At 37.7% G+C, this 14833-nt stretch overlaps 1 protein-coding gene across 6 annotated transcripts in view; it reads left to right on the top strand.

Annotated features, from left to right (window-relative positions):
• Positions 1-14833, top strand: part of ANO6 (anoctamin 6) — a 225571-nt gene that overhangs the window by 119052 nt on the left and 91686 nt on the right. For all 6 annotated transcript variants that reach the window (XM_033222339.1, XM_033222341.1, XM_033222340.1 and 3 more), the window contains one exon: positions 2024-2152. In XM_033222339.1, the coding sequence (XP_033078230.1) occupies positions 2024-2152 (129 nt within the window). The remainder of the gene's footprint in view (positions 1-2023; positions 2153-14833) is intronic.

Genomic DNA, 14833 nt, shown 5'->3' with positions numbered 1-14833 from the left:
TGCCTTCTGCCAAGAGATAGGAAACCTGGATTTCACAGCAGTAGAGACTGGCACTCTTTTCTCTGGTATTGCATTCTAATAGTACCATATTGGAGTTTGACCTATTTATTTCACACAGGCAAATGTTGCCAAGTTAGTGGGGTTTTCCTCCAAATAAAGGGCCATGGTCTTGCATCACACATGGGAGGTTTGCATATGCAGACCAGATTATCTGCATGCTAACTGCCAGCCCGTTCCACTGTGCAAGGGAAGAGTGCCTGGAGCCATGTACAGATGTGGTTCTCATTCCAGGCCTAATTCTTCAGAACTTCAGTGAGCTCCTGCTGGACTCCACCAAAGGCAACAGAATGTGGGCTGCAGAGAACAAGTTGCTTTTTGTATACTTTTCAGATGTTGCAATGATGACCAGGTTTTCCTGACTATATTCCACTGGACCCCTCTTCCCCTTTGTTCTTCTGAGAATTATAGATAGATATATATTTTTTCTCCATGCACAACTTTCCTCTAGCAATAGCCCTGGTTGTCACCCATAGTACAGTCCTCATTGAAAGTAAGAGAAATTGAATGGACCTAAAGGACTCTGTGGCTGAAATGAAAAAGACAGGGCTCAGCATTTTCATATAGTTTTAAATACTCTTGGAGTTTATTGGTTTGAAATAACTGAAATTGCAAATATAAGAATTGGATAGTGGTATCAGCCTAAGACATCGATGTGTCTTTGTTTTCCTAGCCCTTTATTGCCCTGGAGAGGAAAGGTCTCACGGCAGAGTCACACTGTTTGTGCTTAGAATTCCAGGTTATATGCACTGGATGAAGGTGCATTGAGATGGGTTACATCAGCAGCATTCAGTCTGCTGGTGAAATACCTGCTAACTAGGAACTTCAAATACTGTAATAAACCTTCATGTGTACAACAGTGGAAAAGGGGAAAGGAATGATAAATATCACATTTCCTATAAGTATCAAAAAATATATGTTCTCAAAAGTGTGAAGAAAAGGAGAAAGTGGTGTGTGGTAAAATTGCGTCGCTTCTGTGCTAATTGATACTGAATGCAGAGGAGAATTAATCACATTTAATGAACATAATGTACAAGTTATACACCAAATGATTGCAAAATGAAATCTCCTTATTAGTTTTTAACGAATCATAGAAAACTTTTCAATATCACTTAGTTAAAAAGCAGTCGATTCTTAACAAAATTAACATGAGCATTCTGACAAGCTGTATGAGAACACAAATTCAAATCATTCCTTGGAGTAAATTAGAACAATTCTATCCAACTCCATATGCTAATAGGTATTTTTGTATTTGGTTTCTATTCTGCCATCATTTCTTTTTAAACCATAAGGATTTTAAGCTCTAAACTAAAGGCATCTGTATTTTGTTGTTGCTGGTTCTTTTGGTTTTTAAAAATTTGTTTGCTGGAATGAGGGACATCATTTGTAGATTAGGGGACAAACACCAATGACTAGTGCAGCTTTTATTTATATGGAAGTATCTTTTGGCATTTGTTTGAAGTTATCCCACGATATCTTCTATAAAGTGGTGAGGTAGGTCCGAAAAGAAATCATGAAAAATGGTAAAAGTTTAGAAAATAAGACATAAGAAGGATGAGATTTTCATCAACAGTTTTTTTGTCTTAGATTTTTCTTCTTGTTAAATAAATTTCACTCCCTTGGATAGGCAGTTTTGTTTACTATGTTCGTTTTTGACCTTGATATGCCTTTGCTGCTTAATGTGGAAATAATTCTGGGATGATTGTGTTACATACGTAATATTGATATACTCTCATGAGTTTATAGAATAATATTGTACTGTTCAATTCAAAGACTTCTTTCACCAAGAATACACCATGTTCGCCATGTCATAGTCATAGTGGCCATGACTGCTTGGTAAGCTGACTAGTAGTGGATGTATTTCTCTTTCACAATAAACCTATTAAAGCTTGAAAATTAACACTTATACAAATCAGCACTTCTTCAAAAAAGTATATATTACAATTTGTTTTTCTGTTTTACACAGGAAGAATTTAATGGAAAATCTGACTCCCTCTTTTTTAATGATGGTCAGCGAAGAATAGACTTTGTTCTAGTGTATGAGGATGAAAGTAGAAAAGAGACCAGTAAAAAGGGTACAAATGAAAAACAAAGGGTAAGTTTTAATGCTATTTTCCTTTCTTTTTATTTCTTATATTGTAAAATGAAAACTCTGCTATTTTGTATAAGTAATAAAGTGAAACTGGTGTTGAAATATCATACACAAAACATAGTTTCATATTTTCTCTGCTCATGTTCTCTCAAAGCATATTAATGAAACATTTTTTAAATTTGAGTCAGACTTTCTCAGGCTCTTAACCTCATTTGGTTTCACAGCTGAAAGCAGACTTTCTTTCAAGGAATTGGACTTTCTGTTGTACAGAAGAGATTTACCTTAAGCATGCCTGGCTGTTCAACTAGGTGGGATAGGAAGCTAATGATTAATAATGACTAGTGTAATAACAACTAGCTTTCAATGTGTGCTCACTCAGGTATTGTACATGCATTTTGCGTACATGTTCTCCTTTCATACAGTATGAAGTGGGTTCTATAATCACACCATTTTATGGATGATAGAGATGACCCTTAGGTTAGATGAGTGTACAAGGTCATGGACTCCAGTCTGGCAAGTGTTGTAGCCATGGTTCAAACTGTCTTGAATATAGAAACTGTGCTCTTGATCCCGCATATTTTTCTGTTACCTCCCTTCCCTCCCTTTCATTCGTTGCATTGCCAGTCAAACTGCTCTCTTCTTCCTTTCCTTTGCACCAAGCTTTTTAAGGTAAAGGGCCTCTTTATCTCAGGATGTTAAAACAGTAGGGCATGTGATAAACAACTCCCTGGAACTTTTTTACTTGTACCCAAACTGCTTTAAACTAAAACAGACCAAAAAGGAGTGCATATGTGTATTACTTTCACCCAGTTGAGAAATCATTCCTCATCCTTTTTTTTAATTATTATTATTATACTTTAAGTTATAGGGTACATGTGCATAACATGCAGGTTTGTTACATATGTATACTTGTGCCATGTTGGTGTGCTGCACCCATCAACTTGTCAGCACCCATCAACTCGTCATTTACATCAGGTATAACTCCCAGTGCAATCCCTCCCCCATCCCCCCTCCCCCAGATAGGCTCCGGTGTGTGATGTTCCCCTTCCCGTGTCCAAGTGATCTCATTGTTCAGTTCCCACCTATGAGTGAGAACATGCAGTGTTTGGTTTTCTGTTCTTGTGATACTTTGCTGAGAATGATGGTTTCCAGCTGCATCCATGTCCCTACAAAGGACACAAACTCGTCCTTTTTTATGGCTGCATAGTATTCCATGGTGTATATGTGCCACATTTTCTTAATCCAGTCTGTCACTGATGGACATTTGGGTTGATTCCAAGTCTTTGCTATTGTGAATAGTGCCGCAATAAACATACGTGTGCATGTGTCTTTATAGCAGCATGATTTATAATCCTTTGGGTATATACCCAGTAATGGGATGGCTGGGTCATATGGTACACCTAGTTTTAGATCCTTGAGGAATCGCCATACTGTTTTCCATAATGATTGAACTAGTTTACAGTCCCACCAACAGTGTAAAAGTGTTCCTATTTCTCCACATCCTCTCCAGCACCTGTTGTTTCCTGACTTTTGAATGATTGCCATTCTAACTGCTGTGAGATGGCATCTCATTGTGGTTTTGATTTGCATTTCTCTGATGGCCAGTGATGATGAGCATTTTTTCATGTGTCTGTTGACTGTATGAATGTCTTCTTTTGAGAAATGTCTGTTCATATCCTTTGCCCACTTTTTGATGGGGTTGTTTGTTTTTTTCTTGTAAATTTGTTTGAGTTCTTTGTAGGTTCTGGATATTAGCCCTTTGTCAGATGAGTAGATTGCAAAAATTTTCTTCAATTCTTTAGGTTGCCTGTTCACTCTGATGGTAGTTTCTTTTGCTGTGCAGAAGCTCTTTAGTTTAATGAGATCCCATTTGTCAATTTTGGCTTTTGTTGCCATTGCTTTTGGTGTTTTAGACATGAAGTCCTTGCCCATGCCTATGTCCTGAATGGTACTACCTAGGTTTTCTTCTAGGGTTTTTATGGTATTAGGTCTAACATTTAAGTCTCTAATCCATCTTGAATTAATTTTCATATAAGGAGTAAGGAAAGGATCCAGTTTCAGCTTTCTACTTATGGCTAGCCAATTTTCCCAGCACCATTTATTAAATAGGGAATCCTTTCCCCATTTCTTATTTCTCTCAGGTTTGTCAAAGATCAGATGGCTGTAGATGTGTGGTCTTATTTCTGAGGACTCTGTTCTGTTCCATTGGTCTATATCTCTGTTGTGGTACCAGTACCATGCTGTTTTGGTTACCGTAGCCTTGTAGCATAGTTTGAAGTCAGGTAGCGTGATGCCTCCAGCTTTGTTCTTTTGACTTAGGATTGTCTTGGCAATGCAGGCTCTTTTTTGGTTCCATATGAACTTGAAAGCAGTTTTTTCCAATTCTGTGAAGAAAGTCATTGGTAGCTTAATGGAGATGGCATTGAATCTATAAATAACCTTGGGCAGTATGGCCATTTTCACAATATTGATTCTTCCTATCCATGAGCATGGTATGTTCTTCCATTTGTTTGTGTCCTCTTTGATTTCACTGAGCAGTGGTTTGTAGTTCTCCTTGAAGAGGTCCTTTACATCCCTTGTAAGTTGGATTCCTAGGTATTTTATTCTCTTTGAAGCAATTGTGAATGGAAGTTCATTCCTGATTTGGCTCTCTGTTTGTCTGTTACTGGTGTATAAGAATGCTTGTGATTTTTGCACATTAATTTTGTATCCTGAGACTTTGCTCAAGTTGCTTATCAGCTTAAGGAGATTTTGGGCTGAGACAATGGGGTTTTCTAAATATACAATCATGTCATCTGCAAACAGGGACAATTTGACTTTTTCTTTTCCTAACTGAATACCCTTTATTTCTTTCTCTTGCCTGATTGCCCTAGCCAGAACTTCCAACACTATGTTGAATAGGAGTGGTGAGAGAGGGCATCCCTGTCTTGTGCCAGTTTTCAAAGGGAATTTTTCCAGTTTTTGCCCATTCAGTATGATATTGGCTGTGAGTTTGTCATAAATAGCTCTTATTATTTTGAGGTACGTTCCATCAATACCAAATTTATTGAGCGTTTTTAGCATGAAGGGCTGTTGAATCTTGTCAAAGGCCTTTTCCGCATCTGTTGAGATAATCGTGTGGTTTTTGTCTTTGGTTCTGTTTATATGCTGGATTACGTTTATTGATTTGCGAATGTTGAACCAGCCTTGCATCCTAGGAATGAAGCCCACTTGATCATGGTGGATAAGCTTTTTGATGTGCTGCTGAATCCGGTTTGCCAGTATTTTATTGAGGATTTTTGCATTGATGTTCATTAGGGATATTGGTCTAAAATTCTCTTTTTTTGTTGTGTCTCTGCCAGGCTTTGGTATCAGGATGATGTTGGCCTCATAAAATGAGTTAGGGAGGATTCCCTCTTTTTCTATTGATTGGAATAGTTTGAAGGAATGGTACCAGGTCCTTCTTGTACCTCTGGTAGAATTCAGCTGTGAATCCATCTGGTCCTGGACTTTTTTTGGTTGGTAGGCTGTTAATTATTGCCTCAATTTCAGAACCTGCTATTGGTCTATTCAGGGATTCAGCTTCTTCCTTGTTTAGTCTTGGAAGAGTGTAAGTGTCCAGGAAGTTATCCATTTCTTCTAGATTTTCTAGTTTATTTGTGTAGAGGTGTTTATAGTATTCTCTGATGGTAGTTTGTATTTCTGTGGGGTTGGTGGTGATATCCCCTTTATCATTTTTTATTGCGTCTATTTGATTCTTCTCTCTTTTCTTCTTTATTAGTCTTGCTAGTGGTCTGTCAATTTTGTTGATCTTTTCAAAAAACCAACTCCTGGCTTCATTGATGTTTTGGAGGGTTTTTTGTGTCTCTATCTCCTTCAGTTCTGCTCTGATCTTAGTTATTTCTTGCCTTCTGCTAGCTTTTGAATGTGTTTGCTCTTGCTTCTCTAGTTCTTTTAATTGTGATGTTAGAGATGTCAATTTTAGATCTTTCCTGCTTTCTCTTGTGGGCATTTAGTGCTATAAATTTCCCTCTACACACTGCTTTAAATGTGTCCCAGAGATTCTGGTATGTTGTATCTTTGTTCTCATTGGTTTCAAAGAACATCTTTATTTTTGCCTTCATTTTGTTATGTACCCAGTAGTCATTCAGGAGCAGGTTGTTCAGTTTCCATGTAGTTGAGCGGTTTTGATTGAGTTTCTTAGTCCTGAGTTCTAGTTTGATTGCACTGTGGTCTGAGAGACAGTTTGTTATAATTTCTCTTCTTGTACATTTGCTGAGGAGTGCTTTACTTCCAATTATGTGGTCAATTTTGGAATAAGTGTGATGTGGTGCTGAGAAGAATGTATATTCTGTTGATTTGGGGTGGAGAGTTCTCTAGATGTTTATTAGGTCTGCTTGCTGCAGAGATGAATTCAATTCCTGGATATCCTTGTTAACTTTCTGTCTCATTGATCTGTCTAATGTTGACAGTGGAGTGTTGAAGTCTCCCATTATTATTGTATGGGAGTCTAAGTCTCTTTGTAAGTCTCTAAGGACTTGCTTTATGAATCTGGGTGCTCCTGTATTGGGTGCATAGATATTTAGGATAGTTAGCTCTTCCTATTGAATTGATCCCTTTACCATTATGTAATGGCCTTCTTTGCCTCTTTTGATCTTTGATGGTTGAAAGTCTGTTTTATCAGAGACTAGGATTGCAACCCCTGCTTTTTTTTGTTCTCCATTTGCTTGGTAGATCTTCCTCCATCCCTTTATTTTGAGCCTATGTATGTCTCTGCATGTGAGATGGGTCTCCTGAATACAGCAGACTGATGGGTCTTGACTCTTGATCCAGTTTGCCAGTCTGTGTCTTTTAATTGGAGCATTTAGTCCATTGACATTTAAGGTTAATATTGTTATGTGTGAACTTGATCCTGTCATTATGATATTAACTGGTTATTTTGCTCGTTAGTTGATGCAGTTTCTTCCTAGCCTCGATGGTCTTTCCATTTTGGCATGTTTTTGCAATGGCTGATACCGGTTGTTCCTTTCCATGTTTAGTGCTTCTTGCAGGGTCTTTTGTATGGCTGGCCTGGTGGTGACAAAATCTCTAAGCATTTGCTTATCTGTAAAGGATTTTATTTCTCCTTCACTTATGAAACTTAGTTTGGCTGGATATGAAATTCTGGGTTGAAAATTCTTTTCTTTAAGAATGTTGAATATTGGCCCCCACTCTCTTCTGGCTTGGAGAGTTTCTGCTGAGAGATCTGCTGTTAGTCTGATGGGCTTCCCTTTGTGGGTAACCCGACCTTTCTCTCTGGCTGCCCTTAAGATTTTTTCCTTCATTTCCACTTTGGTGAATCTGGCAATTATGTGTCTTGGAGTTGCTCTTCTGGAGGAGTATCTTTGTGGCATTCTCTGTATTTCCTGAATTTGAATGTTGGCCTGCCCTACTAGGTTGGGGAAGTTCTCCTGGATGATATCCTGAAGAGTGTTTTCCAACTTGGTTCCATTTTCCCCCTCACTTTCAGGCACTCCAATCAGACGTAGATTTGGTCTTTTTACATAATCCCATACTTCTTGCAGGCTTTGTTCATTTCTTTTTCTTCTTTTTTCTTTTGGTTTCTCTTCTCGCTTCATTTCATTCATTTGATCCTCAATCGCTGATACTCTTTCTTCCAGTTGATCGAGTCGGTTACTGAAGCTTGTGCATTTTTCACGTGTTTATCGTGTCATGGTTTTCATCTCTGTCATTTCGTTTATGACCTCCTCTGCATTAATTAGTCTAGCTGTCATTTCTTCCACTCTTTTTTCAAGATTTTTAGTTTCTTTGCGCTGGGTACGTAATTCCTCCTTTAGCTCTGAGAAGTTTGATGGACTGAAGCCTTCTTCTCTCATCTCATCAAAGTCATTCTCCGTCCAGCTTTGATCCGTTGCTGGTGATGGGCTGCGCTCCTTTGCAGGGGGAGATGCGCTCTTATTTTTTGAATTTCCAGCTTTTCTGCCCTGCTTTTTCCCCATCTTTGTGGTTTTATCTGTCTCTGGTCTTTTTTGATGGTGATGTACTGATGGGGTTTTGGTGTAGGTGTCCTTCCTGTTTGATAGTTTTTCTTCTAACAGTCAGGACCCTCAGCTGTGGGTCCATTGGAGATTGCTTGAGGTCCACTCCAGACCCTGTTTGCCTGGATATCAGCAGCAGAGGCTGCAGAAGATAGAATATTGCTGAACAGCGGGTGTACCTGTCTGATTCTTCCTTTGGAAGCTTCCTCTCAGGGGTGTACTCCACCCTGTGAGGTGTGGGGTGTCAGACTGCCCCTAGTGGGGGATGTCTCCCAGCTAGGCTACTCAGGGGTCAGGGACCCACTTGAGCAGGCAGTCTGTCCGTTCTCAGATCTCAACCTCTGTGTTGGGAGATCCACTGCTCTCTTCGAAGCTGTCAGAGTCGTTTGCGTCTGCAGAGGTTTCTGCTGCCTTTTTTGTTGTTGTTGTTGTTGTTGTTGTTTAGCTGTGCCCTGTCCCCAGAGGTGGAGTCTACAGAGACAGGCAGGCTTCCTTGAGCTGCTGTGAGCTCCACCCAGTTCGAGCTTCCCAGGGGCTTTGTTTACCTACTTAAGCCTCAGCAATGGCGGGCGCCCCTCCTCCAGCCTCGCTGCTGCCTTGTGGTTAGATTGCAGACTGCTGTGCTAGCAATGAGGGAGGCTCCCTGGGCATGGGACCCTCTCGGCCAGGTATGGGATATAATCTCCTGGTGTGCCCATTTGCTTAAAGCGCAGTATTGGGGTGGGAGTTACCTGATTTTTCGGGTGTTGTGTGTCTCAGTTCCCCTGGCTAGGAAAAGGGATTCCCTTCCCCCTTGCGCTTCCCAGGTGAGGCAATGCCTCGCCCTGCTTCAGCTCTCGCTGGTCGGGCTGCAGCAGCTGACCAGCACTGATCCGGCACTCCCTAGTGAGATGAACCCAGTACCTCAGTTGAAAATGCAGAAATCACCTGTCTTCTCTGTCGCTCGCGCTGGCAGTTGGAGACTGGAGCTGTTCCTATTCGGCCATCTTGCTCCACCCCCATTCCTCATCCTTTTTTTCTCCCCTGTTCTTCACATACATGCTATCACTGACACACACACACAGTCCTGTCTGGACTGCCTCCTTGAAATATGCCAACTTTAAATCTATTGATTTTTATCCACTCTTTCAAATCAAGTGAAAAACCTTTTAAAAAATGAAGTAATCAGTACTGTTTATTTCATCTGTTTGTTTCAGAGGGGGTTAAGTTTGGCATTTTATATTTGCGTGGTGGAATAGAATGAGCCCAGACTTTGGAACCTGACCTTCAAGTTATAATTCTGCCACTCTATTGGAGTAATTCTCGTTGTAACAAACAAGCCCCCAGATGACAGGGGCTTAACACAAAAACAGAGTGTTTATTGTTCACATCAAAGTCAAATGTAGCATCCCTGTTCGGCACATAATTTGGGGTTGGGCCTCTGTCTTTTGCGGTTATCAAGAAACCCAAGCCTCACAGAAGCTCTGCCATATTCCACAGGTAGACTCCTGTGTCATCTTGAGCATCAACATAGATAAATGGTAGATAAGATGAAGAAAGTACTCATGCTTCTTTACCGCTTTGGCCTCAAAGTAACTACATCAGTTGTGCTCACATGCGACTGGTCAGAACTCAGAGAGTGGAAAGTATCGTTTCTGGCTGGATAGCTATGTGACTTAGGCAAATTTTCAAATCAACTTTTTTTTTCTTTTTTACATTTGCCATCTCTAAAATCAGTTGGATCTTACAAATGCTGTATCATAATTTCATTGTTGAATTTTTTCTTATTAATACATAAAATATTGGCTCACCATACAATCGATGGCATCTTAGATTCAGGAAAATAGGATCCTAATACTTAGTTTATATAATTATGGTTAAGATTAAATAAAATAACATATATAGATGTTACATAATTTTTTAGCATTGTTAGATCATAAATTTTAATTCTTGTATCTTCCCTTTTTATTTGGGATTTTCTTAAAATAATGCCCTGATATGAGAAGGCATGACTTTTCTGTTATTATACAGTTTTATCACTAAAGTAAAGCAGCTTAGGGTACTTTCATTTTCCTGTGGACACTAAGATATATTCTATGCAGTCATAGTCACCATCATCAAATATTCATTAAGCATCCATATGCCAATGGATCTGGATTGAGCACTATATAAAGTAAGTTAAACAGATCTAATCCATTAAAGTATAAAAGAAACAGTTCTCGTTTTAGACAGGAGCTTTACTGCCATGGTGAAGGGCCCTAGAGCTGCTTACATTATTAATCAGTTCTGCATTTGCTTCAGACAGAAACGTAGGTCCCAAGGTAACTCTCGTAAATCAGGAGGAAAAAAATCATCATTAATTTTGGCAATCCTTGAACTCATGGATTGATATACCTTGATGTTCATTTTTATAAGCTGTGCTTTGAAGTGTTTTCAGACTGTATTTGCACATACTACTTAGTTTATATATACTTCACCGAAATTCAAAGCTTAACTTTGGAATCACGTTTTTCTTCATTGGAAAAACGTTTGTGAGTTCCATTGTACTCCGTGTCAGGCCTTATTGAGGATTTAGGGCAATACCAAGGAAAGGCCATTCAAAATCCTGTTTTCTTTGAAAGAAAAAAAACTTATATGTAAACCATATTGATTTCCTAAAGCAGCCTCAAGGTTGACTCCACCAGAGTTTATCTAAAGGATATTGTTAAACACTTTGTAGGACTGGAGAAAGATAGAGGTGATGGGGCTACAAACACCAAAAACATAGAGTATTTAAAAGGATATATCATCCTTTGAACAAAAAGAAAATAGTTTTCTAGCCAAACCTTCAAATATCATGTAACTCATGATACCACTCATATTACCAAAAACACTTAAACGTAACACCTTCCTTTAAAAAGCATAAACCGTTTACATTTAGATTTTACCTGAGGATGATTATAAGTTGCTTCAGCAACAAACACTCATTTAGCCTGTACTGGGCTTGACACAAAATGTTTGAATATTTTAAATCACAAATCACAGGAAAACCAAACTCAAAATGGCTTAAATGCTAAAATGAAATAATTATTTTCTCTTTGAAGTAGTCCTGGAGATACAGCCATTTCTGGATTAGTTTATTGGCTTAATGAAGTCATTCCATCCTCCTGCTCTGCCATCCTCAATATGTTGGCTCTTAAATTGTCTTCCCTTGATTTCATGATGGCTGCTGCAACTCCAGGTAGCCAGAGGCAGAGAGAAGGAATGCCCTTTCTCAGGGCTGTTTTTTAAGAGGGAAGAAAGCTCCTCTAGAAGGGCCCTTTGCAGATTTCCTTTCACAATTCATTGTCTGTTACAAGTCTCTTCCTAAATCAACTGCTGGCAACATGAATGGAATTATTGTCATTAGCATAGACTAAACAAGATTGGTATTTCGTCTCTTGAGTCACCTGATCACAGAATACCTAAAGAACAAGCAGGCTTTTCTTAGTAATAAAGAGGGGAGAATGGCTGTTCCGTAGGCAGCCAGCAGTATCTGGCACAGTAGATGATTAAATATGTCTAAATATGTTTGATCCATATTGTAAAGAGCAAAGATGTTTTACATAAAACAAATTCCCATATATTTCTCCAACTTCCCTTGCTCAGTTTTGTTAGTAATTGCTGCATTCTTCCAGAATGGCTAACAATTGGCAGAATTGATCTTTTGAATTTTGTTTTGTCTGATGCTTGCCTTCAAACCGATGTGTTAGTGACCAAGTAATGGTACAATTCAGATGAGGGTGAAGACGGGAAAGAGGTCTAGGTAGCACAAAAACAGTGGGAGCAATCCTGAATATGATTTTTTTATTTACTTTTTAAATAATTAGTTATCCATTCCTAAAAGTTAATGGAAAATTTATGTCCTTGAAGTTGAAAAGTTTATATATGGAAGTATATATTTGTATTTCATATCTGACCTTAAGAATTCTTTAGTGTGTGGCAAAAGGATCCGGCCAATGGAGACTGTAGGATAAAGAACTTTTTAAAAATGAGTGAACAAAGTTACACTTATATAATTATAATTCAATTCAAACTTTCAAATACTGTGAGACAACTGACTAATTGGTTTTAGAGCCTGTGAGCTTCTAAAAACTGTTATCCATTATTTTGGATGAATCATCATGAGACCAAAACAGTTTTCCTAGAGTCTGGACGAGATCTCTTGGGAAATGTTTAAAAGCTTACCAAAAAGTTTTACTATGGTGAACATGATATATCACTCCTTTTATTGAGATCTACTATGCTTTAAATAAAGCTTTATAATACAGGTTGAGCATCCTAAATCCAAAATGCACCAAAATGCAAAACTTTTTGAGTGCTGACTTGACGTTCAAAGAAATGCTTAGTGGATCATTTTGGATTTTCAGATGTGGGATGCTCAGGTGGTAAGTATAATGCAAATATTCTAATTTATTAAAAAGTCCAAAATTAGAAATAATTCTAGTTCCAAACATTTCAGATAAGAGATATTCAACCTGTAATGTCCATGAAGATCTTGTACATTTTTATTAACTTTTCCCAATTATTTAAAAATTTTGTTGCTATTGTCAGAGGCATTTTAAATGCAGTTATGATTTACTGTGTGTAAAAGAAGTCTATTGATTTTTATAAGTGCCAAGAACCTTGATAAGCTCTTTTTAGTTTAGTAGTTTCTAATACTATTTTCTCAAATGAAGACCATATTGTCTACAAATGATAACAGTTTTGGTCTTTCTTTGCCATATTTATTCTTTTTCTTGTCTGAGTGCAGAGGCTATGGCCTCTTGGACAAAACCAATACACATAGTAGTCACGATTGTATTGTTCCTGATTTTAATGGGAATGTTTTTTTAAAATTTCACTATTAAATATTACACTTGCCATGCATTTTTGATAGACTTCTTTTAAAAAGTTAAAGGAGTTCCCTTTTAGTCCTAGATTGCTAAGCATTTTTATAATAACTGGGTTCTAAAGTTTATCAAATGCTTTTTCTTGTATCTGTTGAGGTGATCATATGACTTGATTCCTCATTAAGTCTTATGCATATTAAGTATTTGGTTATTTTTGCCTAATAAGATAGTATTCTAACTGATAGTATAACTCAAGGCATTCATTTATTAACTTTAATATGCAATGTGTACTTTTTATAGTTATTAGCACCCTACTTACTTACGTTAATTTTTCTATCTATGGTCACAAGTTGCTTAATGATGTTTCAGTCAACAATATACCACATATACCATAATGTCCCTTAAGATTATAACACAGCTGAAAAATTCCTGTTGCCTAGTGACATCATAGCTGTCTTAATAGTGTAGTGCAATGCATTACTCACATGTCTGTGGTGATGCTGGTACAAACAAACCTATTGGGCTGGGCTGCTAATCATATAAAAACATAGCACATACAATCATGTATAGTACAGAATACTTGTTAATGGTAATAAATGACTATGTTACTGGTTTATGTGTTTACTATAACTATAGTATGTTTTAAAAGTATACTTTTTATAATTATTTTAGAGTATGTTCCTACTTATAAAAAATAAATAAAAAAAGAAAGTTAACTGTAAAACAGCCTCAGGCAGGTACTTCAGGAGGTATTCCAAAAGAAGGCACTGTTATCACAGGAGATGACAGCTCTATTTCTGTTATTGCCCCTGAAGACCTTCCATTGAGACGAGATGTGGAGGTGGAAGACGGTGATACTGATGATCCTGGCCCTGTGTAGGCCTGGCTAATGTGTGTATTGATGTCTTAGTTTTCAACAAAAAAGTTTAAAAAGTTAAAAATTAAAGATAGAAAAATATTTGAGATAGAATAAGGATATAAAGAAAGAATTTGTGTACAGCTATAGAGTGTGTTTGTGTTTTAAGCTAAATGAGCAGTGTTATAAGGTCTACAGTAGTGCACATAATGTCTTAGGCCTTCAGGTTCAGTCACCACTTACTCGCTAACTCACCCACAGCAACTTTCAGGCCTGCAAGCTCCATTCCTGATAAGTGCCCTAAACTGGTATACCATCTTTAAAATGTTTTATACAGTAGTTTTACTGTAGCTTTTCTATATTTAAATACACAAATACTTACCATGGTGTTACAGCTGCCTACGGTATTCAGCTTAGTCGCATGCAGTATAGGTTTGTAGCCTAAGAGCGGCAGGCCATTCCATATACCCTAGGTGTATGGTAGGCTACACCTTCTAGGTTTGTGTATGTTCATATGTACACTCTATGGTGTTCATACAAAGATGAAATCACATTCTCAGAACGTATCCTGTTGGTAAGCAATGCAAGAATGAATTTATAATTTATTAAATAGTATTCGATGTTTACATATTGAGTGTAAAAAAAGTTGAATTCATGAAGTAGATAGTAGAATAGTGATTACCAGGGGCTGGAGGTGAGAGGATGTTGGGGAGATGTTGGTCAAAGGATACAAACTTTTAGTTAGATAGGAGGGATAAGATTAGGAGAACTATTGTACAGCTGATTCTAGTTGATAATATATTCTTGAAAATTGCTAAGGAGTAGATTTTAAGTGTTTTTACCACAAAAGTTTGTGACATGTAAATGCATATGTTAATCAGCTTGATTTTGGCTTCCATTATATATTCATATTTTAAAACAACATGTTGTACATGATACACAATTTTTATTTATCAATTAAATATAAATGTTAGGAGGGAAG

The sequence above is a fragment of the Trachypithecus francoisi genome, unplaced genomic scaffold, assembly GCF_009764315.1.
Source record: "Trachypithecus francoisi isolate TF-2019V2 unplaced genomic scaffold, Tfra_2.0 Lachesis_group11, whole genome shotgun sequence".
Classification (NCBI taxonomy): Eukaryota; Metazoa; Chordata; class Mammalia; order Primates; family Cercopithecidae; genus Trachypithecus; species Trachypithecus francoisi.
Note: the sequence above shows the minus strand (reverse complement) of the source record. Positions and strands in the feature narration are given on the sequence as shown.